The following is a 25,956-nucleotide window of genomic DNA, read 5'->3' as shown; positions in this document are numbered from 1 at the left end:
GTGCATGCCCCAAAATTTTACTCTCGGGATTATTAATACTTTCGTGGACTTACAGGTTCCCGACTGAGTTACCTACTTTTGCACTGCGGAAAGTGTTAGTCACTTAAGTCATGTCCAGCTCTTGTGATCCCATGGACTGTAGCCCACCAGGCTCCACTGTCCATGGGATTTTCCAAGCAGGAATACTGGAGTGGATTGCCATTTCCTATTCCATGGAGATCTTTCTGACCCGGGATCGAACCTGGGTCTCCTTCATTGCAGGCAGATACTTTACCGTCTGAGCCACCAGGGAAGCCCTGTGCATTGCTAATTCACTAATTATAAAAACACACATAATATTTAAATTCATTCCCTCACTTCAAATTGTATCTTTAAAATAATCTAAAGCTACCTTTGCCACAAGAACAAAGTATCAACCAAAATGAATCACACAATGAATGCACGACAGATGTCATTCTCTGAAAGTGGATGAAACCTGCACTCGGGAGAAGGTTGGGGATGTGAAAACAGAAGGCCCTGACCACCTTCTTCTTCTCAGCCATCTAAAGATCCCCACCGCCATGGGTCAGAGTAACACTAAAGGATCGTTGTTGTCACTCAGTCGTGTCCGACCCTTTGCAACCCCATGGACTGCAGCACGCCAGGATTCCCTGTCCATCACCATCTCCCGGAGTTTGTTCAAACTCATGTCCATTGAGTCAGTGATGCCATCCAACCATCTCATCTGCTGTTGCCCCCTTCTCCTCCTGCCCTCAGTCTTTCCCAGCATCAGGGTCTTTTCTGATGAGCCTTTGCATTAGGTGACCAAAGTATTGGAGCTTCAGCTTAAGCATCAGTCGCTTCCAATGAATATTCAGGGTTGAATACACTGAAGGATTTTTACATATTAATTAAAGCAAAAGGACAGCCCTGTGCAGACAGGAGAAGCGCAGGGAAGCCCCAGTGAGCTGCGTGCACAGACAGAGCCCACAGCAACACGCCTCCCACGGAAAGCTCCTGCCCGCGTGGGGATGGCAGTGCTTCAGTCCAGTCGCCGTATAAGAGGCAAGGGGGATAAATCGGTGAGCTTCCCTGGTGACTCAGTGGTGAAGAATCCTCCTGCAACGCAGGAGACCCAGGTTCGATCCCTGGGTTGGGAAGATCCCCTGGAGAAGGGACAGGCTACCCACCCCAGTATTCTTGCCTGGAGAATCCCTTGGGCAGAGGAGCTGGAGGGCTGCCGTCCACGGGGTCCCAGAAGAGTCGGACATGACTGAGCGCCTAAGCTTGTCACGCTTTCGATAACAACGGTGAGGAAATGGCAGGGTCTCACAGCGCACCCAGAGTCCAGACCCCTCAGCCCGGCACCCACCAGCAGCCGTGCCCCAACCTGACCCTTTGCTACAAAAGGAGCTGCAGATGCAGCTGAGCGGTAACGGTGTCACTGACTTCCGGCGCCCCCTGGAGGGGATCCCACTGCTCCCGCCTTCTCCATAAACCTGGGTGGCCCCACGGTACCTGAAAGCTCCAGAACATTCTGTGTTAAGCTTCTCAAGGAAGCAAGCATGGGTAATTGGTGGATGTTAAGGCGCCTGGCAACGGAGAAGGCAGTGGCACCCCACTCCAGTACTCTTGCCTGGAAAATCCCATGGACGGAGGAGCCTGGTGGGCTGCAGTCCACGGGGTCGCGAAGAGTCGGACACGACTGAGTGACTTCACTTTCATGCACTGGAGAAGGAAATGGCAACCCACTCCAGTGTTCTTGCCTGGAGAATCCCAGGGACGGCGGAGTCTGGTGGGCTGCCGTCTATGCGATCGCACAGAGTCGGACACGACTGAGGCGACTTAGCAGCAGCAGCAAGGCGTCCGGCAAGGGTTGAAAACACTTTGCAATTACAGGTTCCCGGACCAAGAGCAAGGACTCTTTATCTGCCAAGGCTTTTCTCATGCACTTCTTTTCAGAAACAGCAAATTCTGGGGTCCTCCTGCCACCACACGGGACTTGCCCCAGCACATGGATGTCAGTTCCCTGGTCTGGAGAAGAGATGCAAAGATGCACCCACCCCGCCTGGTCCCACGGTGGCAGCCCCTGGGAAACAGGGGTTCATGGGGGCTAAAGACTTCCAGGCATCAGGGGGCATCTGCTCACAGATCTTCCAGCACCCAGAGGCCCTGACGCATGTCCACAGTGGGCACCCCTGTAGGCCGCTGGCAATGCCAAGTATAATCCCTTGACCCAGAATCAAACAATGAGAGGACAGGCGGCCAGGTGGCAGGGCCAGCCCCTGAAGGTGAGAGCAAAGATCGCGGACACTCTTTCCCCCGACCCGGGAGCCCCTGGGCACCGGCCCTGCTGAAGGGTGAGACACTTCCACCCTGCAGATGGAAGAAAGGACGTCCCAAGAGTGAACTCGAGATGCCTCCCCCCTTACAATAGAGGTATTCTGAAAATCACAGGACACCATGAAATTCGCATGTTAAGAAGTACTGCCTGGAAAAAAAAAAAAAAAAAGACGTACTGCCTGAAAAGTGGAGGAAGTGGGGCTCCTAGGGGTCACGTTTAGGTCCCTCCCACCAGGGACGGTTTTACTTTTGACGCACAAGCACGAGAGAGAAAGGCTTCCGAGTTCATCAAAATCTAACGGTCCGCCACAAAGAAAGCACAGCGAAGCCCAGACGTGGTGGCAGACACTGCAACGGCAAGAGTCAGCATGATGACAGAACACACCACGGACGGGGCAGGGGAAGCCGGCCCCGGCGGGAGAGCTGGGTACCCCCACCAGCCACACCAGACGCCACGTCGGGCAGGGGAGAGCCAGCATGCGGCCGCGAACCCGGGGCCCAGACCGCGTAACCTCCAGGGCCCCACCCCCAAGTGAAAGCCGGCATATCCCAGGGCCCACAGGCAGACTGGCTTGACAAGGTAGGGTCATCAACCTGCACAGCCTGCCCCGAGGAATAAATAGAAACCCAAGAAAAACAATCTCTTAAAAGACTCTTGGGTGTAATCCAGGTGACCACGGCTAAAACCCACACTCAGACGCAAAGGCACATGTACACCAGCACACCCCGAATAGAGAGGCCAGGAGAGGAGAAAGGGGGCCACCTTCATCGCCTCTCTAAAGCACGCAACTGTCTAGCACCTGTATCAATTTTTCTGTGTCTCAGTATGCTTTTCCTTCTTGACTCCCCCATCCAAGCTTTCACCCCTAATCTCCCTGAAATCATCATGTCGATATGGATAACAAAAACGTGGCTTTCTCCCTCACGTGTCCACCGAGAATTCTGCAAAATCATAGCAGAACCCCAAACAAAGGTGGCCAGAGAATTCCACCTTCCACACACTTCTGAATGATTACGAGGCACCCAGCAACGAGAGTTAAATACTAGAACAGGTGTTACAGGGAACATGGGAAGCTACTGAGAACTACTGCTAAGAAGACATCTAAGGGACAAAACAGGGTGAAATGTTTAACTTAAAAAAAAAGAAAAGAAAAAAGGATAAGATGAAAACAAAATAGGATGGATAACACAGAACGAGGAGGCAAGGGAGGGCTACAGTACAAAGTTGGGTCTCTCCTCGCTCTTCAAACAAGACAAGCGCTGCCATGAAGGAAATGTATAGTTACCTGCATCCATATCTGCAAAGAATGGAACAGCCAGTAAGAAAAAGAAGGAACCAGAAATTCAGTGTCTCAGCGTTGGATTTTTAAAAGGTTACACGGAGAGAAAATATAATTTAGAAAACGGTGTGTGTACACTCTAGCTGGATTTTGGGGACATGGAAGCTACCTGGTTTCCTAGCCTTACTACCATCGTTTTATTTAAAGCGAAAAACAAAATGTGGATATGTTAAACTGAAGAAGTAAAAGCCTCATGGCAAAAGAAATAGCTTATTCTCATGCAAAAATGATTATTCAATGTTTAGAATATAATATAAAAGGGCAAAACATACTCAAATGTATGGTGGTGGTCATCTGAAATACTCGGGTCTATGACTATGGAACAGTCCATACAAATTATATTATAAACTCAACATCCAAAATGAAGACATGTCCAAGCAGTAATATTTAAAGGCATGACACTGGACTCATATGTGAAGGGACAGAACCACCAGGTAAGAGGCATATTTAACAGTATTCATGGTTTCACTCTATTGCTCCCAACGCCAAGATGACGTTAACGTAACTGGTTGGCTGACAATACTACCGAAAAAGCAACATAGCTACGGATTCCTACGGCTTCGTATTTTACTCTTTTTCTTGACATGGGAATTATGACAGTCGTGATTTAGAATATGCTAACGAAAACCTTGGCCAACTAAACTCTCCTGAGCTGGAGACTGTCTGCCAAAAGAGCATACCTTCGGGAGACTCCTCCTGGACATACGTGCCGGTCAGATAGCGGTGGACCAGGGCCGACTTGCCGCTGGCCAAGTTACCCACAATGCCCTGCAACACAGAAATGGACAGTCACTAGGGAGCAGTCAATGTGCCACGCTGTCAGCAGCCTGCAGACACAGAGGGTTGGGACGCACAGCAATCCGAAACATCATCTCATTAAATTCTTCTCCGGGAGGAAAAGGGATTCCAGCACCCTCAATTAACATCACACATCTCTATCAGTCTCCACGGCCTGAACAATCAACACGGTTTTGGACACATGTTGGTTGTGGCATTTTTCTAGATCCCATGAGTGCTGGTTACACAGGGACGGTGCACAGTGAGTCAGCCCGCCAACGTGTATCGGGGACCCTCAAAACTCTCAACAAGGCACAAACGAGGTGAAAGAGGATAGAGAGGCAGTACTGGGTCATAAAGAGAGGAGGGGACATCCTGATACGCTCCATCACGACCTCAGGGCAGGATCAGGAGTCCGGGAGGAACAGTGTCCAGGAGGGACTGGAGGGGAGAAAGCCGCACCAAGGCAGGGCGGAGGTGGAGAGCTGGCCTGGTCTCTGGACACGGGGTCCCACACTGCAGGGCTGAGATGAGGCCACACCAGGGGCCCGCGGTTAAGGCGGCCGAGGCGTTCAACCTCAATGAAACGTGGCTCGAGAGAGATGTGAGGGACCACTGTCCCAGCAGGTAAGGACGCACCATCTCCGGGGGCAAGGCTGGCTTTATCCCACCTTCCGCCAGAGACAGCTCCCCCGTGAACACAGCTGACACACCTGGACACAGGGACCACCCCTCGGGATGCCCTCCCCCTTCTCGGGAGCTCATCCCCCCCACCTTCTGTGTGAAGACCCTCCTGCATGATAACCTCTTCCTCCCCCACTAGGACTGCCCCCCAAACCCACACTGAAGCATCAAATCAACTCCTGCTTAGAAAAAGCAGGACAAGAGCCCTGCCCTGCACACAGTCTCCTCCCAGGAAAAGTCTGCCTCTCTCTCCCACCAGCCAGGCCTCTGGGGTACACCTGCTCCCTCCCTGCTCACCCTGACACCTCCCCCCCAAAAGTTTTTGACCCTATGGCTTCAAAGACACTGCTCAAGGTCACCGACAACTTTGGTTTCTGAAACCCCTCACCTTCCCCTTGCCCTGACCCAGCCCTTCACCGGAAGCTGTAGATGAGGTTCTCTTTCTGCAAACTTCTGCTTTGGGCTTCCTCTTGGAATTCCGTCTCAGCCACGTGGGCTCCTTCCCTAGATTCCCTGGGTTCTGGATTCTAAAGCACACCCGAGGGAGCCAAGGCCACATCCCACCTCCTCGTAAGAAGCTTTGGATTCCCACTGTCATGCCTCAGCCCTGCCCCCATTCAGGTAAACCCACACACACCCAAGGCTCTGCATGGACACACCTGACTATTCTCTCTCCAATCTGTTCAGCATCCTCTGTGACCACATCCTCACCCCGCCTCCCAAACCAGACACCTGGAAGTCATCTCTGATTCCCAACCCGCCCGGAGGACAGTTTGTGAGCATCTCCACCGCCCCACAGGGAAGGTAGTGCAGTCCGTCCACTGGAGCCTCCATCCACTGGAGCTCGTGACAGCCTTTAACTTGTCACCCTGCCTGGGAGCTCCTCCTCCTCACCCCGAGAATACCATAGATTCATTACAATCAACGCTGCAAAAATGTGACGCCCTCATTTCACAACTCTTGGGAAGCCTCCCACTCTGGCTGCAGGCTGGAGTTCAAGAATTTTATGAAAAGATAACAAAGTGTCCCCTCTGCATCCTTACAACCAATCTTGCTGGAGGCACCCTGGCCAGGCGGGAAACACACCCACACTTCACTCACCTGGGCCCTCCTGCTCTTCTTCACCCAAGAGTTTAGGATGGTCTCTGTGCGTCTCTGTACACCCAACACACTTTACCCTGCTGATGTTCCTGGCTCTACCTCCCACCACATCAGGTGCCCCAAGACCAAGAACTAGGTCTTGGATACCCCTCTGTATCCCTACACTCATAGTTTCAGGTCCCAACAAGGTGCTGGGAAATATGGGATGTGTGGGTGAGTGGGTGAGTGGGTGGGTAGATGGGTGGATGGGGTGGGCAGGTGAGTGGTGAGTGGATAGATGAGTGGGCAGGAGGGGGGGAGGAGAAAGATATGTTGGCCGGTTGGATAAATGGATGATGGAGCCAATAACTAGGACAACAAACATATTCATAAAACAGAACACATTTGACATCGTTAAAATTCGACCTAAAACCGTGAACCCATCCTGTCCTCACCAGTCAGGGTCCTTCCGTCCTCAGCTTCCCCTTCCCTGCTTCACGGTCAGCGTGCCAGTGACCAAACCCCATGCTCAGCCTCACCGACTCTGTACACCTAGACCTTTCCCCATCAATCACTGCCCGAAACAAACTCTTATGCATGCATCAGCAAGCAGTTCAGATGTCACCTCCTCTGAGAAGCCTTCTTAATGCCACAGCCTCAAACAATGCCTGTTCCCAAAGCCCCCTTACCACCCTCCTCACTCCACCACCTTGTCTCTTACCTCTATTTGCCCAACATCATATGTTGTAGGTCTGACTCTCTCCAGTGCTGACAAGTGACTGCCTCTCAAGTGTGTCTGGTTCTCTAGCTCCCAGCACGGCCCACAGCAGACGGCTGCCACCCCCACCCTGCCCCCACAACACTGGGCAGATAAATGAATGACTGACTTAACACCAATGAGTAGAAATGAGATGTTTTATCACTACGGCTCCAAGCTCCAGAGATGTGGACAGAACCTAAATAAAGCTGTTTCCTTCCTGATTGGACTCCTGTCTTCCCTCTGCTGTGGGCCTCTATAATCTGAGAATTTTCACCTATTAATTATTCTTTTGCTCAAGGGCACCTGCTGTTTGTCAGCTTCACGCTGAGAAAATCCTAAACAGTATGCCACAGAATTGAATTTTTAATTAAGATTAGGCTGCTTCTTTCCCAAGGAGGAGAGTGCTCGAAATCAAACAATACTCAGTCCATGTTTTCTATGTGTGAAAACACTCTCTCCTTCTGACACGTCAACGATTTGCAAAGAATTAACTCACCCCTTGCAAGGATCAAATCACTCGATCCCCCAACACGGGGCAGGGGGGGAAGGTGTTTTATTTGAACTGAATGGTCACCTCAGACACCTTCTTATGTGTGCACACCATGGGCTTTATTTTAATTTGAAACACTGGCAGAAACTAACAGCCAGCTGTGAGGAGGAAATAAAACAGGGGATGAAAATGGCTCTTTAAGCTGCAAAGCTGTGCTGGGATCTGTGAACGGCTCCTGGATACAAACCAGAGAAGATGGAATCGAGCCAGTCTGGGTCCCAGGCTCAGAGAGAAGCAAGGTAACAGGGGTGAAAGTGCCCTGAAATTTACAGAACCATGTGTGCTGGTGGCGACACGTGACCACCGTGGGCCTGGGCATCCTCGGGGCAGAACTGTCGACTGTCACGCCGCACGAGGTGTCTTTCTAAATTGATTTCTCTACTGCCCACACTCCACTGCTTACCTGCTAAACACGGAGTTGGCTGAAAAGAAAATTGAGGCCTTTGGTTAAAAATCCCAGTTGGGAATTCAACGAAGACACACAAATAGGATGTGACAAGCTGCGGACTGGTGCCCTCCTCTACGAGGCCAGCGATCTCAGGAGTCCTTCCCTTCCTGCTTGGAGGTGAGCGGTCAGTACGTGCTGCCTGCAGACGTCCACAGGGCCCCGAGGCTGGCTCCGCGGCAGGGAGCCCCAGCGCGACCGGCCATTCATCATCTCCCCACCATCTACCCCACCTCGAGAAGCAGACAGCCTGGCGCTGCCCCTCTGGAAAAGGAAGCCAACACTAGGGAATTTCCTGGCAGTTGGGTGGTTAGGACTCAATACTTTCACCGCCGAGGGCCCAGGTTCAATCCCTGGTCAGGGAGCTAGGGTCCTACAAGCTGGACAATGGGGCCAGAAAGAAAGCAAGCAAACATTGACATTTTCCTCTCTGACAGGTTCCAGAAGATTTATGGTCAAACACAATATAAAGAGTCCATTTGGGGCTTGCTATTATGTCACGGACCTGCTGCATTTCTGAAACGGAGTCGGGGTTCTGAGGGGCGCTGACCTAAAAGGCCATCTGTCGTGGGTGCCGTACCCAGCAGGACACAATCGCGGCCCTCTGGGCACACACAGAGGTTGCCCTCGAACAAAGGAGCGTTTCTGCAGATGCTGGGAACGCCTTAGCACAGAAGGGGTCTCCCGAGGAGGCTGGGCTGCCCACTGCTCCTCCCCACAGCAGGAGGGCGCCAGTGGGGGTCCTGGCCCACTCCACACAGCTGAGGGGTGCGGGGAGCACCTTCCCCAGAAGAACTCCAAAATCCTTTGCATTTACTTGTCCATGAGATGCAGTCCACCCCTCCTGTGAATTCCAGCCAGCTTTACGAGAGAGTTCTGTTTCAGGATTGTAAATCCACCTGTTAACACAGCCACCCCACCTCCAGGCATTGATTCCAGAACATTGCACGGTTCGGAAATACCAGCAGAGAACAGGTCTGGGTGGGAGGCACCCTCAGTTATCATGGGCTGGTGTGTGGCTCTGGCAGAACCATCAACACCTTCAGTTCCCCAAACTGGGTCTAAACCAGAGGGTCTGATCCTCAGATGACACTTCAATCCTCAGCTCCCCGCCTCCACCGGCCACACTTCAAAGGCTCCACAGCCACAGGGGGCCCACGGCTTCCACCTCGGGCAGTGAAGAAAGAGAACCTTTCCACGCTGCAGAAAGTTCTGTCTGCAGCGCTGATCAGACACACGAACTCCAGGTTCAAATCTGGCTCCACCGCGTACTAAAGTGACATTCGCTCAGTCATGTCTGACTCTTTGCGACCCCATGGACTACACAGTCCATGGAATTCTCCAGGCTAGAATACTGGAGTGGGTAGCCGTTCCCTCCTCCAGGAGATCTTCCCAACCCAGGGATCGAACTCACGTCTCCTGTATTGCAGGCGGATTCTTACCAGCTGAGCTACCAGGGAAGGCCACATAGTACCTGGAGCTCTTTGGGCACCTTCTTTATTCAACTTTTTAATATTTATTTCTTTATTTTGGCTGCATTGGGTCTTCGTGGAGGTGCACAGGCTTATTTACTCCGTGGAACACGGGGTCTTAGTTCCCGGATGAGGGATGAACCCGTGTCCCCTGCACCGCAAGGCAGATTCTTAACCACTGGGCCAAGCAGGGAAGTCCCCTAGGGCGTGTCTTAATGTCTGAGGCTCAGTCGTCCGCTCTGCAAAGCGGGGACAACTCCGGACCCATCAGGACGAAAGGGGTTAGCTCCCCCAGGCAGGGGCCCCGCGCCCCACACAGAGAGAACACCTTCCTCATCTCAGCACTGTTCCTTCTGTTTCACTCTGCCGGCAGAACCTTACCCCCTTCAGCTGGCTCAGGAGGGCCCATCTGAAACTGGGAAACCTTCCTGGAAATCTCTTGAGTAGCATCTCTGGCTGCTGGCCCGAGACTGCTGACATCATTTCCTGACCGAGGCCCATGGGATCAGCCCTCTGCTGGGGACGTGTCTCAGAGCGCATGGGACAGAGTGGCGCTGTTCTGCAGCTGGGCTTGCAGAACCCACACTTTTGCAGCGCCCTGGGATGGCGGGCCGCGTGGGCTCCCCCAAGGAAGGCGTCAGCGAGGAGGGTCAGACCTGGAAGGAGCTCACCTGCCGTCACCACGGTCAGAGTCCGTCCCATGAGATGTTTCAAACACACACACACAAACACATACACACACAAACACATATACATACACACATGCACACACACACACATACACAAACACACATATACATACACACATACACAAACACACATACACACAAAAAAACACATACATACACACATACACAAACACACACACAAAAACACATATACACACACAAACACACATACCAACACACACACACACATACACAAACATATACATACACACATACACAAACACACATACAAACACATATATATACACACATACACAAACACACACAAAAAAACACATATACATACACACATACACAAACACACACACAAACACATATACATACACACATGCACAAACATACACACACAAATACACACACATACATAAACACATACACACATACACAAACACACATACACACACAAAAAACATACACACAAACACAAAAACACATATACATACACACACAAACACACATACACACACACCAACACACACACAAACACATATACATACACACACACAAACATATACATACACACATACACAAACACACACACAAACACATATACATACACATATACACAAACACACACAACACAAAAACACATATACATACACACATACACAAACACACACACAAACACATATACATATACACATACACAAACACATATATACACACACAAAAACACACATACATACACACATACACACAAACACATATACACACACACACATACACACATACATATACATACACACATACACACACAAAAACACACATACACACACATATACACACACAAACACACATATACATACACACATACAGAAACACACACACAAAAACACATATACATACATACACAAACACACATATACACAAACACATATACATACACACATACACAAACACACATATACACACACAAACACATATACACATACACAGACACGCATATACAAACACATATACACACACATATACACAAACACATATACATACACACATACACACAAACACATATACATACACACATACACACAAACACATATACATACACACATACACACACACAAAAACACATACACACACAAACACATATACACACATATACACACACATACACAAACACACATATACACAAACACATATATAAACACACACAAACACATATACATACACACACATACATATACATTACACACATACACAAACACACACACACACATCCTCCAAATGCCACTTATCACACAGTAACATGGTCATTTAATAGTTCTATTGGTCCTTGCTTCCACCTTAACATGACGGGTGCAAAGTACGGAGGGGCTCAGAGGTATGACTGCAACAGACTCAAGTTATTTTTTATGTCAGTCTATTCCTAAGCTTTAAATCTCCAGGAGATAGTGGAGGACAGAGGGGCCTGGCGGGCTACAGTCCACAGGGTCACCAAGAGTCGGATACGACTTAGCGACTGAACAGCAGACAAAGGTTTGAGTAGCCTCGCTGAATTATTAAAGTTCATAATGAGAACAAAGCTTTTAATTTTTCACTACTCCTTCGTTAACAGTACATAGTCATATTTTCTTACTAATGAATTACAATTATGACTTGATGGCTAGCACAGAGACTTCCCATGACATCCTGCAAAGGACTAGTAAAGCTGTGGGTGGGTGGGTTTGTGAGAGACAAGCCAATAAGTGTCACACACACACACACACACACACACACACACACACACACAGACATGAGACAGAATGGCAGGGGGGCACCCAGCCCTGCACACAGGCCATCTGCCCGCCCATCCATCATGACCATCACAGGCACCCTTGGGGCTCCAGCCCCAACCTCAGCCTCACTTGCAGCCCCTCCACTCCGCAAGACACACCAGACACACCTTTGGGCCCCAGGGGAGGAGACGGCCCCCAGGATGAAGACTTGGGGTGCTCACAGGTCACACTGTGCCTCTTCCTAAGCCCATTCCGAGCCCCCCTCCTGCAGTTGGAGAAACAACCATGCTCAAGGCCAGAGCGACCACTCACCACTTTGAGCTCCGGGACGGATCGACTCAATGTCCATTCCTGGCTGTTCACGAAGGCATCTGTAAAACAGGAGGGTGAACGCAAGTGAGACGCCGTGACTTAACAGGAGGGCAGAGTCAGTACGCCCCCAAGGTGCCACTTTTCAAACCGGAAGGACACGGAAGACGGTCCAGTCCCTGGCCTGGGATCACGTCCCCCGAGCTGTTGAGATCTGCCTGCCACACACGGCTGTTCTGATGCCAATCCGTAACTGTCTGTTAAACCTCATCACCCGCTCCGACCCAAGACCACTAAGTCCTGCCCCAGCCCTTTAGGACCCACACTGTCCTGGGTGTTTAGACCCTTCTGACCCTAAGTGTGGGCCATTGGGAAGACAGTGGAGGCTCTGGCCTTTCTTGAACTGACCCTGATGCCACCCAACTTTGGGTCTCTGGGTTTTCCCTAAAATAATTGTAACTTGTGTGAAATTCCACCAACAAAGTTACAGTAGCTCATGACTGGATTTTGAAAATCCAAGTGTTTACAGCATGTTATGGTTTAGAAGACCTATGTGCTGGACTTCTGATCCCCAATGACACAACAGACACTGAAGATCCAGTCAGGACACTTCGGGGTGATGTGTGATGTGTCGGAAACACCGGGGGTGCCCAGCCACTCTGGGGCCCTCTGCAGGGCCTGGCCCCCCAGTCAGCACTCTCGGGGCAGCCTCCCCTGACCGTCTTGGCCTCTCACCCCGTGTATGGGTGGAGGTGACCGCCCCACAGAGAGGACTCCGATGACCTGATTCCACGTGTCCCCCACCTGCCATTTCCCTTCATGGCACCCCACCCCACCACCCCGTCTGTGTACTTAGGGACGGACAGACAGAGCTGGTAATGAACACGACAGCTACCCCGGAGACCACCAAGCGGAAGGCAAACATCTCTCCCTCCAAAGGGCCCTCCCTCTCTATGCCTTTTCTGAAAATTCCCCAGTTCCTTCATGCTACATGATGACCAAGAAGTCAAATCACAAACGGCCTAAAAGTCAAGTAATGCCAGGGTTTCAAATAGATGCCCGACTTTCTAACCCAACGGATGCAGCAACAGGGCATCGACGTACCCCGTTCAGCTCTACTGGGGGTATCGCAGAGAAGGACCAGAAAACCCTTGCAGAAGAAAGACAGTGACGCAAAAAACTAGACGCCGCCAGCCCTGCCAAGACAGAGGCTGAGGTCTGCCGGCTCAGAGGTCTTCCTCACATGAGAGGAGGACTTCTGGGCAGAGAAAGATGGGACGGGAGGCGCCAGGAAGCTGGAAAGGTCCTCCGAGGCTCAGCTGAGAGGTGTCCGACAGCAGAGACACTGGACTCTGGGGACTCGAATGCCCGGCCAACTGGCAGAGAGTGAGCAGGCCCACTGGAAAGGAGCTCAGAAGGAAAGATGCTCATTCAGGAAAGGGAAGGGCAAGGGCCACTGCTCCCTCCACGGAAGTGAGCCAGCTGGGGGCCACATGTCGGGGGGGTGCACATTAATTTGGTACCTGCACACCCACTCTTTGGCCGGCGGGCACCACCCTAACGTGTCGCAGACAAGCTGTCCCTGCAGACAAGTTAGCCGTGGGTGCTCTAGTACAAGGCCTGCCTGAGCCCTTGTGTGCACTCAGCAAACAGTACCCAACGTCACACCGTCCCAGCAGTGAACAGAGTGATCAAAGAGGTCACCACTCACTCACTCTCTGTCATCAGGTGATCTCTCAGAAAAACAGGAATGCGGATTGTAGGATTGGGGGTGGGGTGACTCCAATGGTCCAAGGAAGTAGATGCCAGTTATTCCATCAACATGAAATAACTGTACCAAGAATATCCCCCAAAGCCGGGCTGTTGCCGTGCTTCTAACAACCCAGGGCTGGTTACGTGCACGTGGATACATTTCTGTGTTCACTCAGTCACGTCCAACTCTCTGCGACCCTATGGACTATAACTGGCCAGGATCCTCAGTCCATAGGATTCTCCGGGCAAGAACACTGGGGTGGGTTCCCATTTCCTTCTCCGGGATACATTCCTGTAAGGAAGGCTAAGTCGCCGACAAAAGCCTCAGTGTACCAAAGTGCAACCATCCCAAAGCCACAGTGATGTGTGTGTGTATGTGTAACCCAACACAACCGACTTGTCCACGCTAAGAACACTTTCAGAAGCATAAAAACTTCATAGTTGCTGATCTAGGGTTAAGGAACCAGCTTGGGGAAAAGGTAATGAGACTTTCTTGTCATTGCCACCTTCCAGTACCCCTCAAATTTTACACCATCTGGCATATAAAAAAAAAAATTCAATAACACAGCATTTAATACTCTTTATACAAAAACAAAGAGGGTAACATGGGAATTAAAATGAGCTTCATTCAGGAATGCTCAGCTGATTTTTAAGCACATGTCACCAAAAGATTATGTTTATCACAACAAATATTACATATTCATAATAACTTAAGCAGGGCTCCATTAAATAAAGATGTGTAATTATATAAACACTGGAACAACGTGTGTGGTGCCTTCTTGCTTGCAAATAAATCTTCCCTCGAGCGGAATACATTTGCTTGTGAGAACTAGATTAATAAAATTAATGCTTAATTTAACTGACCAGAAAAACGTATCTTCCACTTTGAAAGATGTACTTTGAAAACATTTATTGCCTCCATCATTGCCAGATCAGGACAGAATGCCGTCTCCAAAGAGGTTAAACAAAAAACAACAAAAGACGCAGCAAAAGCGGTGCACGCCAGAGACTTCTACGTGCTCCTCCTCTATGGATCGGGGCCTTCCCAGGGCTGCACTCACTAAGCGGGGATGACAGAGCTGACAGCACATCACGGGGTGAGCTGGGTGGGGACCGTGGGGCCCAGACCAGCCGGCTGCCCTGTTTAATGTTGTGATCTGGGCGCGGCTTGGAAAAATTTCCAGACAGGAGGCAGAATGAGAGGAGAATAAAATTTCTTAGAGTGAGAGATGCTGTTGAACAGTGGGCCAGCTCAAGGGAGAACCAACGTTGAACAGGGCTCCTCAGTCCACTTTTATACCCAGGGTATAAGGAGTGGGACAGGGGGGTCTTGCAGGTCATTTGCTGATTGGATGAGGCATGTACACTGGGTGGGGGGAAGAGTAAGGCAGATACCTTCTCCCTGGTGGCTCAGCTGGTAAAGAATTCACCTGCAATGCGGGAGACCTGGGTTCGATCCCTGGGTTGGGAAGATCCCCAGGAGAAGGGAAAGGCTACCCACTCCAGTATTCTGGCCTAGAGAATCCCATGGACTGTACAGTCCATGGGGTCGCAAAGAGTAGGACACGACTGAACGACCTTCACTATGGGGTAAGGAGGGGAGGTGGGTTATGCTGCTCAGGAGGACCTGAAATCCGTGAATAGTTAACGACACGGGGGAGGGAAGGACGATAAGGGTCTGGTTTTTCCCTTCCTGCATTCCAAGACCCTCCTTGGTCTTATCTGCTCTTCAATCCCTGGGTCACCACATTTAAGTTCCACGGTGCAGCAACCCTTGAAGGATGAACACACACGCTTCTGGGGCACATACCCTGGAAGTCTGTGTGTGTGCCTGCGAACACGTGTGCACGTGCACGCGTGCTCGCAGGGCAGTTAGAATCCCAAGTCACAGAAGATGTGCCATTTCAGAAGGGGCCACTCTGAGCGTCACTCGACTGCCCCACTTTGAGTAGAATAATATTAAGAAAACGCATTCCCGCACGCTGACGGAAGTGCAGCTAATGTTGTTCAGTCGCTCAGTCGTGTCTCTTTGTGACCCCATGGACCATGGCCTGCCAGGCTCCTCCGTCCGTGGGATTTCCCAGGCAAGGCTACTGGAGTGGGCTGCTATTTCCTTCTCCAGGCGATCTTCCGAACCCAAGGATCAAACCCATGTCTCCTGTACTAGCAGGCAGATTCTTTAGCACTGAGCCATTTTGAAAGCCCCTGGACTGGAATTTAGAATACAACAGGGCTGGTGACCACTGACTGACTGCACTTAACCTGTGACACCAAGGCCTCTTTGGATGATGTCACGGTGGGGCTGGCAAGGGCCCAGGCTGCAGAGGACCCTCGGTAACTGCCCAGCGGAGTTTAGTAAAGGAAGGTAGTTTGTCGTTTCTTATCATTAACGTGGCTCCACTGCAGATTCCATGTTATCTTTTCAATTTAAATCGTTAACAGTGAAAAGAAACGCTCAAAGAACACCAAGATTAGGGAACTTAAAGTAACAGGGAGCTTTTATCAGGAATGAAAAACTCGGACTATCAGCTTCTTCAGAACAGAAATCTGGAGGCAGTCAGAGAAAGAAAGTGGCCTCCCCGCAGGTGGTGGTCAAAGCACACAGAGGTGGTTACACAAAGGGAAGGGAAATCAACACGACTTGACTCGGGGTGGGGGGAACGGCACGAACATTAAGCAGAAACACTCAGCCCGGTTCTTCTAACATGCATGCATGCTCAGTAGCTCAGTCGTGTCTGACTCTTTGCAACCCCATAGAGCCCACCAGGCTCCTCTGTCCATGGGGTTCTCTAGGCAAGAACACTGGAGTCGGTTGCCATTTCCTCCTCCAAAGGAATCTTCCTGACCCAGGGATCAAACCGGCATCTCCTGCGGCTCCTGCGTAGGCAGGCAGGTTCTTTACCACTGGGCAATGACCAATATATCTGAAGTTGAAGGAAAAGACACCAGCTCCCCGCTGTCACCCTGGTATGCCCACGGGTCACACGCACGGCATGTTATTATTTTAGGACTTGAGAAAGGCAGCCCCTGCATAGCTAAACAGGGACAGCGGTAGAATTCCTGACCAGCTTATTAACTCTGTATTAAGACAAAGTCCAGGGAAGGTCGGATTGGGGAAGTGCACTGTGACCACACAACTCACACTGGCGCTATGATGCCGAGCAAACAGGAAGCTGCCAGATCTGCACTTTCCAAGGAAAAGGTGCCCGGGGTTGGGACAATCAGTGCCAAGCCCCAAGAAACGTGAGATTCTCACTGTCTGGGTCATCCACGTACAGAGTCCTCAGCAGTTTCTTTGTTGTTTTTTTTTACATTCCACTTTCATTCATTTTAAGTCTTTTAAAATATACAACAGTGAGCCCTAAAGGTGAAATACAGATCTGGGGAGACTGTGCTGTGTCAGTGGAGGGTCTGCCCTGGTAAAAGATGTACTGTTCTGGGGAGTGATGTTGCTGATGGGAAGGTGGGGGTGGGGATGCGGAGGGGTAAGGGAAAGCTCTGTTCTTCCCTCTCAATTTTGTTGTAAACCTAAAACTACTCTGAAAAGATAAAGTTTTAAAAGACGTTTTTACAAAGTACACATACACAAGCACACACACACACACAAAGTAAGGGGTGCCAAGTCTGGACCCGGAAGACGGCGGACGCAGATGTACTGACACCACCACACTGTATTCACTCCTGTTTTGGTCCTGACACTGCTGACCACATGGGTCACTGAGGAACACGCGTTTACACACACAGCGCGTAGGAGAAGACACTGCCGGGAGCCAGCTCCTGGTGCCGCCTGGCCCGGGGGAGCCCCGAGGGCGTCAGGTGGGGCTCCTGCCGGTCCAACCAGCCTCCACCCAGCAGCGCCTTAACAAAAGGACCACGTGCTGCAGAGCTGGACCACCGGGCCCGACCACCTCCGGGAGGTCAGCTCCTCTTAGCTCCCCGAGACTCTGCACTTATTTCCGAGGGAGGTGGGCCTTGAGGCCTTCTCAGGCAATCTGAATGCCTGATGCAGGAGGAACGTCGTCATTATACAAACACCGGAGAAAATCCTTTCCTCCGGGCTGGGTTCCTCCTCCTCCAAGCGGGCCTCCATCCTCCTCCCCATGGGCTGCTGTTTTCCCACACTCACAGGCACCTGCATCAATGTGGCTTCGTCCTCCTGTGGAACAGGGTCCACCTGGCTCTGCCTGCTGACCTGTGGGGCGAGGGCAAGCAGACAGCCTTCCACGGAGGGGCTCAGACAACCTGCAGCTGGAAGTAAAAGCCGCCACCATCTACCTGGCAGAGGAAGGACTTGGACCCTGTGGGAGGGGGGCCCCCCACTGCACCCTGTCCCCCAAAACACTCATGTGCACCCTGTCTCTGAAACAGCCTGTGCCCCCTCCAGAGGACACACACAGATCAACCTCGAGGGGTTCAGGAAGGCATCTTAAGCGTGCACCCCGCAGACACCCCAAAGCCCCCTCCCTGTTCTTCTGAGGGAGACACAGCCACAAAGGACTCAGGCTTATTTCAGAGAAAAGCCTCTGTCTGCGGCAGCAAAGCAGCTTTTCTGGGCTGCTGGACAAAAGCAAAAGACGGAGGGGGCTTTCCTTCTGGTAGCTCCCCTTCAGGGCCACCTCCAGCCCCATCCTGGCTCCTCCTTCACAAGGGACAAGACTCTGGACCCCACGGAAGGCTGCTGACACTCACAGAGGGGAGGACAGACCTAAGAGGATCGGGGGCAGGGAGCAGAAACAGACACAAGTCAGATCCAGTAACAAAGCTGCTCAGCTGTTTGTTGTCGCTCCCAGGAGAACTGTGCTGTTTCCCTTGCCCGGGACTTTCTTAAAATTCATCCTGACTCCAAACTCCTTTCAATCCCTGCTTGCTAATAGCACTTAAGTGAGGGACTCAGCCCTGGTCTGTTTTCAAGATGATTCATATGCAGAAAGGCGCGTTTAACCAGGAAATGTAAGGCTCTCCTTATACCACACACACAATAGGCACTCAAGCCATAAAGGTTCCCCACTTTCAACCCCCCTGGACCAAAGAGAACACAGCGAGTGTGGGTGGGCACGGACAAGGATGGATTCCCAATTCACAACTTGCTGCCCATTAGGGATCGTGACCTCATCACCTAATTTCTAAGTGCTAGGAAAACAGGTGAGAAATCATCCAGCAAATATTAACCTCCCACTGGGCAGAAAGCCCCCAGTGCCCCCTTTTCCCCCTGGTGCTACCGGACTATTTGGTATTATTACAGCACCAACTCTTCCACTCTCTTTACTTGACTTGGTGGATCAAAAGTCAAGTCTTAAAACCAGCTGGATTTTGCAAAGTCACTAAAAAAAAAAAAAAGTACTTCCTGTCCTTCAGCAATTTCTTCCAATATCTTGGGAGTTTATTTAATTGCAGGGGATGAAGATGGCTGCAGACTGTATTAACCTTTGGACTCCACCAATAACCAGGAACGCTGACTTAAGATCTTCCAGGAAGATTATCCCTTCATTACGTCCATTTCCGCTGAGCCTGGACCAAGCAGTTACACTCTGACATTCAGAAGAGAAGCATCAAAGCTGTGGCTGGACTTCCTTCTTGTGCATTTCATGCTAAAAATGAGCACCATGTAAGAACAAACACAACAACTGCCTGGCATAATACACACCTTGGGGAAAATGATTAATTAGGAGGGACAATCTTAGTAGCCTATCTGGTAGGGGGACTAAAACCATAATAAAAACTTCAGTTGCTCAGTCACGTCCAACTCTTTGTGAGCCCATAGACTGCAGCATGCCAGGCTTCCCTATCCTTTATTATCTCCCGGAGTTTGCTCAAACTCATGTCCATCCAACCATCTCATCCTCTCCTTTCCCCACAATTCCGTTAGGATCCGGTGACCACAGAGGTTCCAGCCAAATCTGAAATTATATTCGGGGGTTAAAAAAAAAAGAAAAACTCTGAAAGCACAGACGACTTTTGAAAAACAATCTATTATCTCCAGGACTGAGATGTTTGTCTGAAACATCAAATTTCCAAGAATTTTTTCTTTTTTTTTTTACTCTTCTTTTTAGGAACAGAAAAGTGAGGGAGCATATATTTTTAGCTTAAAGCATTCAGAATCCCAAAATATAAAGGGAAACAACAGGGGGGAAGAGAAAGCACAGCTCCAGAGAACAGGAGCGCTGGCAGGCACCAGGGCTCCACTCAGCCTCCTTTCTGAGCCGAGAGAGGAAATGCGTGTCCCTAATAAAATAAGAAATCCATTTCAGTGCAGCAGGAAAGAGCCACACTGCAGGCTGGCTAATACATTAATACGCTGATGACTCTCCAATGGAGGATTTAACGGAAGCTCACTGGCAACAGTTTTCCAAGGGATGATGCGACTTCTTATTTGAAAATCCTGCATCTCTATAATAAATGGAATGGACCATAAATCTCTGGGATACCAGATTCGTTCTGGAATTCCCTGGAAGTTCAAGTTGCTTTCCAGGGGCCTCAAAGACCCTCGACGTGTTAGGGGAAACACACTGCCTGAAACTGCCCACCCTGGCCAGACACTGCAGTGAGTTATTTTATTTTTAGGTGAGTTATTTTACAAACAGGAGGTCCTGGTAAGGCACACAGAACTAACAAGTCACCACCAGCCAGCTGGACGAATTCGAGGAAGTCAGGAGGAGACACCGTGTGTCCCACCACCTCCCGGAATCCTTCTTGCTGACATCCGCCTTGACTGAGCAACAGGCGCACCCCTAGGAAGGGCTCTGAGTAAGAAAGATTGGCCAAAGGCAGCCGGGAAGCTAATCTCATCGCCATAAAACCTGAGACCATGGGCCACTCGGCACAGCAGGTCTCCTGGGCTCCCTCACCCTCCTACTCTCCACCCGGGTGCCCCTTCCCAGTAAAGTCTCTTGCTTTGTCAGCAAGCGTGTCTCCTCGGACAATTCAATTCCAAGCGTTAGACAAGAGCCCCCTTTCTGGTTCTGGAAGGAGCACCCCCCTTCCTGCAATAGAAACAGACAATGTCCTACTCCCACTCCGAAGGCCCCCTCAGTGCAGGGTGACCCATGCCAGGCCACCCAGAAACAACCCGAATCCCACCATCGTCGACACGACTGAGGGTCCGCAGTCCCAGAGCATCTTCTCTCCCCTGAGCCCTGATGTGGCTCAGAATCCTTCTCCACACGACCAGCCTTTGATGGGCCCCTTTCCCTTCTCCCTAAGGAGCCCCCAAGGCAAATGCTGCCTGCCCAGATGAGCTGCAGGGAGGTGTGCAAGCTTCTCACTTCCCGGAGGAAAGCTGATTCCCTTCCCTACCATAATGAAGGATAAGCGTCAAATGGATGCTTTTGAACTGCAGTGTTGGAGAAGACTCTTGGGAGTCCCTTGGACTGCAAGGAGATCCAGCCAGTCCATCCTAAAGGAAATCAGTCCTGAATATTCACTGGAAGGACTGATGCTGAAGCTGAAGCTCCAATACTTTGGCCACCTGATGCGAAGAACTGACTCACTGGAAAAGACCCTGATGCTGGGAAAGACTGAAGGAGGGAGGAGAAGGGGACGAAAGAGGATGAGATGGTTGGATGGCATCACTGACTCGATGGGCCTGAGTTTGAGTAGATTCTGGGAGATGGTGATGGACAAGGAAGCCTGGTATGCTGTAGTCCATGGGGTCACAAAGAGTCAGACACGACTGAGCGACTGAACTGAACCCTTAAGGTGGCAGATCACAATGTGGCCGCGACTGTTCACTCTTTGGAGGCTTATTTCATGGCTCTAGGAGTGGATTCTGGCCACTAAATGCCCCAGGGATTTTCAGAAAGAAGAGTCACCAAGTGTGTGGAGGTTCCATTTCACCAGCATTGAAAAGGGTCACAAAACTTTGGAAAGCAGGAGAGTACCTTCTACTTTAAATATGTATTAGGGTTGCAAGCTACAATGTTATAAAAGGTCAGCTCCCATTCTTCCTGTTAAGCCAACCGCTGCCACCTGAAACCTTCCTATTTTATATTTCAGTTTCGCACACCAAGGTGATCACGGACCAAAGACACTGCTGGCATCTGCAGGGGGCCTCCCAGGACCCCGATCGCCTGGCTCAGCCCCCCTGATGTCCCCAGGCCTTAGCAGTGACACCGGACCCTCCCCCCATCAAGGAAAGGAAAGATGCTGAGGTGGGATGGTGCAGGTCTGAGTCTGGGGTCTTGGACACCTCGCCTAGGCTAACCTTTTCCATCTCTCCTTCCCAAACAAGCTTGGGCTCCAGGGCTTTATCAGATGCCCACCGCAGTCCAGGCCGCAGCTCCTGCCTGGCCCACAAGCCAGCCCCGGGCTCAGGCCACCTTCAGGCTCCTCTCTGTTTCCGGAGCACTACCAACGGGAGCTGGATAAAGACCCACCCAGGGTCTTAGCACAGAGGAGATGGTCAACCTGAACTGCATGGGGACTTACAGCTGAGCCTGGGTAACCACTTCTGGAAGTGGGAAGATTAAGAAGAATTTTCAAACGATGTTTGGTGTGATGAGTAATTGAGAAACCTCACACTGGCTGCCACACTAGGGTCCTGAGACAAGGGCCCTAGGAACACAGAGACCCGGTCCCACCACTAAAACACCAGCTCAAGGCCAAGGACACACAGCCTCTTGCCACTGGCTCCTGGCACTTCTAAGCAGCTGGTGGCTGTTCTCTTTATTAAGTCTGAGTCGACATACATATTAAAAAGTAACTTCTACTGTGAAGCTCAGATGCTGCTGGTGGGAACATGCAGTTTCTTCGTGAAAGTTAAGACAGAGTTGAAACAAGAAAATTTTCCTGGTTAAAATAAATCCAGGGGAAAAAAGAGACAGCGTCTGTGCATGCTAAGTCACTCAGTCATGTCCGACTCTTTTCGACCTTATGAACTGTAGCCTGCCTCTGTCCATGGGATTCTCCAGGCAAGAATACTGGAGTGGACTGCCATTTCCTCCTCCGGGGATTCTTCCCAGGGATGGCTTAGATGTTTTCAATTCATAAGCTGCATTTCAGTCCATCCTGTGCTGGATATAATTGAGTCTGACAGTTTTAATTTCATAAAGAATTGTAGAGTCAGGAATATTTTTTAATTCATGGTGCAATTAATGTTTATAATAAGGGGAGGCTTGCTAACAGATCCAATCCAAACCAGAAGATGACTACAGAATGAGCAAGCAGAAATAACTCCTTTCCTGCGTGCGTACTCAGTTGTATCCAACTCTTGGCCATCCATGGACTGTAGCCCGCCAGGCTCCTCTGTCCATGGGATTCTTCAGGCAAGAATACTGCAGTGGATTGCCATTTCCTTCTCCAGGGGATCTCCCCACCCAGGGATCGAACCTGAGTTTCTTGCGTCTTCTTCATTTGCAGGCAGGTTCTTTACCAATGAGCCACAGGGAGCCCATGAATTCTGTCCCCCCCAAAAACTGTAAGGTCAGCAGAGGAGTGGAGGCCATGTGGCCAGTGGGATCCAGGACTGCACACCCCCAAGAGCAGGGGCAAAATGTACAGAGCCCACTGTGTGTCTGTTGCCATGACCTGCCCATCGCCAGCACAGAGTCAGCTCCCACCTGGGCCTGCAGGGGACACGGGTGAGTGGGCGTGGATGTGGTCAACCACTTCTGAGCTGCTCCAGGAGGCTGAGCATCTGATGCAGGAGACAGTAACCAGCACTGCCCCAGCTGAAGGTGGGAATTCCTGCTTCCAGGAAGCATGTCATTTGGCCTCTCGGGGCCCCATCCCTTAGCCTGGAAGACAAGAAGCCTGCACCTGGTCCCTTCAGCCTCAATCCTAGAATCTTCCCTTCAAGGAACTCCATTCCTTACAGACCCTCAGTGCCCTGGTGCGTGGGGCAGGCCAAGCCTCTCCCAACTTAATGGGCTTGCGCTGACCAAAAGGGAGGTTTCACAGACTTGGGTTCCTTGTGATGGGTTCAGAATGGCCTGTGGCTACCATAACCCCTAACTTACCATAGATAAAAAGCAAATTAAAGCAAAAAGTGTTGGGACAGTTCTCTTTACAGGGTGGGGACGGGGCTTACCTGGAGTTAGCATGTATGACTTTCTCCCACAAGTAAGCCTGCCGCCCTTGCACAGGGAAATAGGTAGTGATTTCAGGCTGCCCCTACCAATGCCAGTGGCTGCTTTATAAGATTAAAACAAATACTGCCCATGAGGCTGTAATGTCCAGCAAATCTAATCACATTCTTGTAGAAGTTCTGTTGAGTCAGCTGACAGCCACGGATCCAGGCCTCCTCCCTGCAGGTTTGGCTTGGGGCCTCCTGTCCAAGAGATGAGGACACAAGCCACCGAGTGCAGAGATGAAGGCCTGCTCCGTCATCACACCTGGGTGTCCACCGAGTGCTCCAGGGCCTGTGTGACCCCTGGGCCCCTCTGTCACTGCCTTCCAGGGTCGGTACGGGTCACGCACAATGGATGAAAAATTGGAAGATAAAACAAGTGCGCCAAGTCCCTCTCCACTGGTCATCCCCACACTGCCGGCCCTGGTACCCGCTCTCCCACGTCCCAGTGCATGTACCGTCTTGGCCTCCTCTCCTCTGTTCTCAGTATAAAAGAACAGCCACTGGTTACAGAGAGGAATGAAAACCTGAAGCTCACGACAGAGGGCTGGCAAGGGTCACAACATCAAGTGTACCCCCCAGCATCTCCGCAGGACTCCACCTCGGTCCCCTTCAAGGGGCATCCTAGGAAGACAGCGCCACCCTGCTCCGCTCCTCTGCTGCAGGCTGGGTGCCCAGCGGTCCCGCACACACATGTGCACCCACTTCCTAGCTCTTGCCCCTGCAAGGTGCCCCCCACTGCACCTCCGCCTGTTCACACAGCACAGAAGCGGCCGTGACCCCACGGCGGCTCGGGTCCAGAGTGCGCACCCACAAAATGCGACCTGGGCGCCGGAAAGCCCCAGCACAGCTGCCGCGCAACACACCGAAACGGGGTCACGGGATGGGTGCCCTCAGCCCGCGCCTGGGCACCAGGTGATGCGTGAGTGAGCTGATAAACCACAGCACAGAAACCACGGCAAGGAAGGTAGTCTGCAATGACGGCCACCGCGGTGAGTCTCGCTGGGCGATGCCTCTGAGGAGGAAGATACGGGGGGACGCGTCTACTGGTTTGGGCCCTGTTTCCCTTCTTTACCCTGGGCGTGGGGGTTATCTTTGCTGTAAGGAAAGGTAATAAAAGAGATGCTTCCTTCATAAAGGAGTAGTTCCTTGTTATGCCTCTAAGAAGCACAGGAGCACAAGAGGACTCACCCACACGGTCACCACGGTAGCAAAGGAGAAAGGCTCTGAAGGTCGGCCTCAGGGTCTGAGCATCGAACTAGGGAGGAAACACAGGAGACGGTCCCCACTGTTTCTGGACGTCTTAGTCCTCAGACTCTGACTGTCAGAGATCCTTTCAGACGGTTGTGAAGTGACCAGGTCCATTGAGGGAGTAAAAGAACAGATGTGAAATTTTACATGTCCCCTGGTGGCTCAGCCAGGAAAGAATCTGCCTGCGAGGCAGGAGACCTGTGTTTGATCCCTGGGTCAGGAAGATCCCCTGCAGAAGGAAATGGCAACCCACCCCAGTCTTCTTGCCTGGAGAATCCCTTGGATGGAGGAGCCTGGCAGGCTGTAATCCATGGGGTTGCAGACAGCCGGACACGACTGACCAACGGCAGCAGGGCATATATTTGGTCCCCAGCCCTGGGGGGCTGCCCATCATTTCCCCCCCCATCACCAACGCCCCGCCGACCACAGTTCAAAGCCACTGCAGGAACCAGGCTACACAGGGAGGCTCCGTGTCAACGTTTTGCCGGTTAAACCGGGAGGAGGAAACCTGAGCCCCCACACGTCCTGGCGCTGACTTACTCCTGGCATTTGTCCTCTAGGTCTGAGCTGTGTTTGCTTTCTAACAACACACGGCCGCTCCGGAGGGAAGGAGTCCCGTGTAGACACAAACAAGGGAGGTGTGCAGCTGGACAGCTCCCGGAAGGGCTGGAGGAGATGCCGAGCAAGGCAGACAGGAGCAAATGCCCC

The 25,956-nt window shown here is 51.2% G+C and overlaps 1 protein-coding gene across 4 annotated transcripts in view; it reads right to left on the bottom strand.

The window, feature by feature from the left end:
• The window catches only part of AGAP1 (ArfGAP with GTPase domain, ankyrin repeat and PH domain 1), a 577,143-nt gene that overhangs the window by 370,892 nt on the left and 180,295 nt on the right, over positions 1–25,956 (bottom strand). For all 4 annotated transcript variants that reach the window (XM_061122533.1, XM_061122535.1, XM_061122534.1 and 1 more), the window contains exons 2-3: positions 12,186–12,244; positions 4,343–4,430 (exon numbers count right to left, since the gene is read on the bottom strand). In XM_061122533.1, the coding sequence (XP_060978516.1) occupies positions 4,343–4,430; positions 12,186–12,244 (147 nt within the window). The remainder of the gene's footprint in view (positions 1–4,342; positions 4,431–12,185; positions 12,245–25,956) is intronic.

The sequence above is a fragment of the Dama dama genome, chromosome 20 (assembly GCF_033118175.1).
Source record: "Dama dama isolate Ldn47 chromosome 20, ASM3311817v1, whole genome shotgun sequence".
Classification (NCBI taxonomy): domain Eukaryota; kingdom Metazoa; phylum Chordata; class Mammalia; order Artiodactyla; family Cervidae; genus Dama; species Dama dama.
Note: the sequence above shows the minus strand (reverse complement) of the source record. Positions and strands in the feature narration are given on the sequence as shown.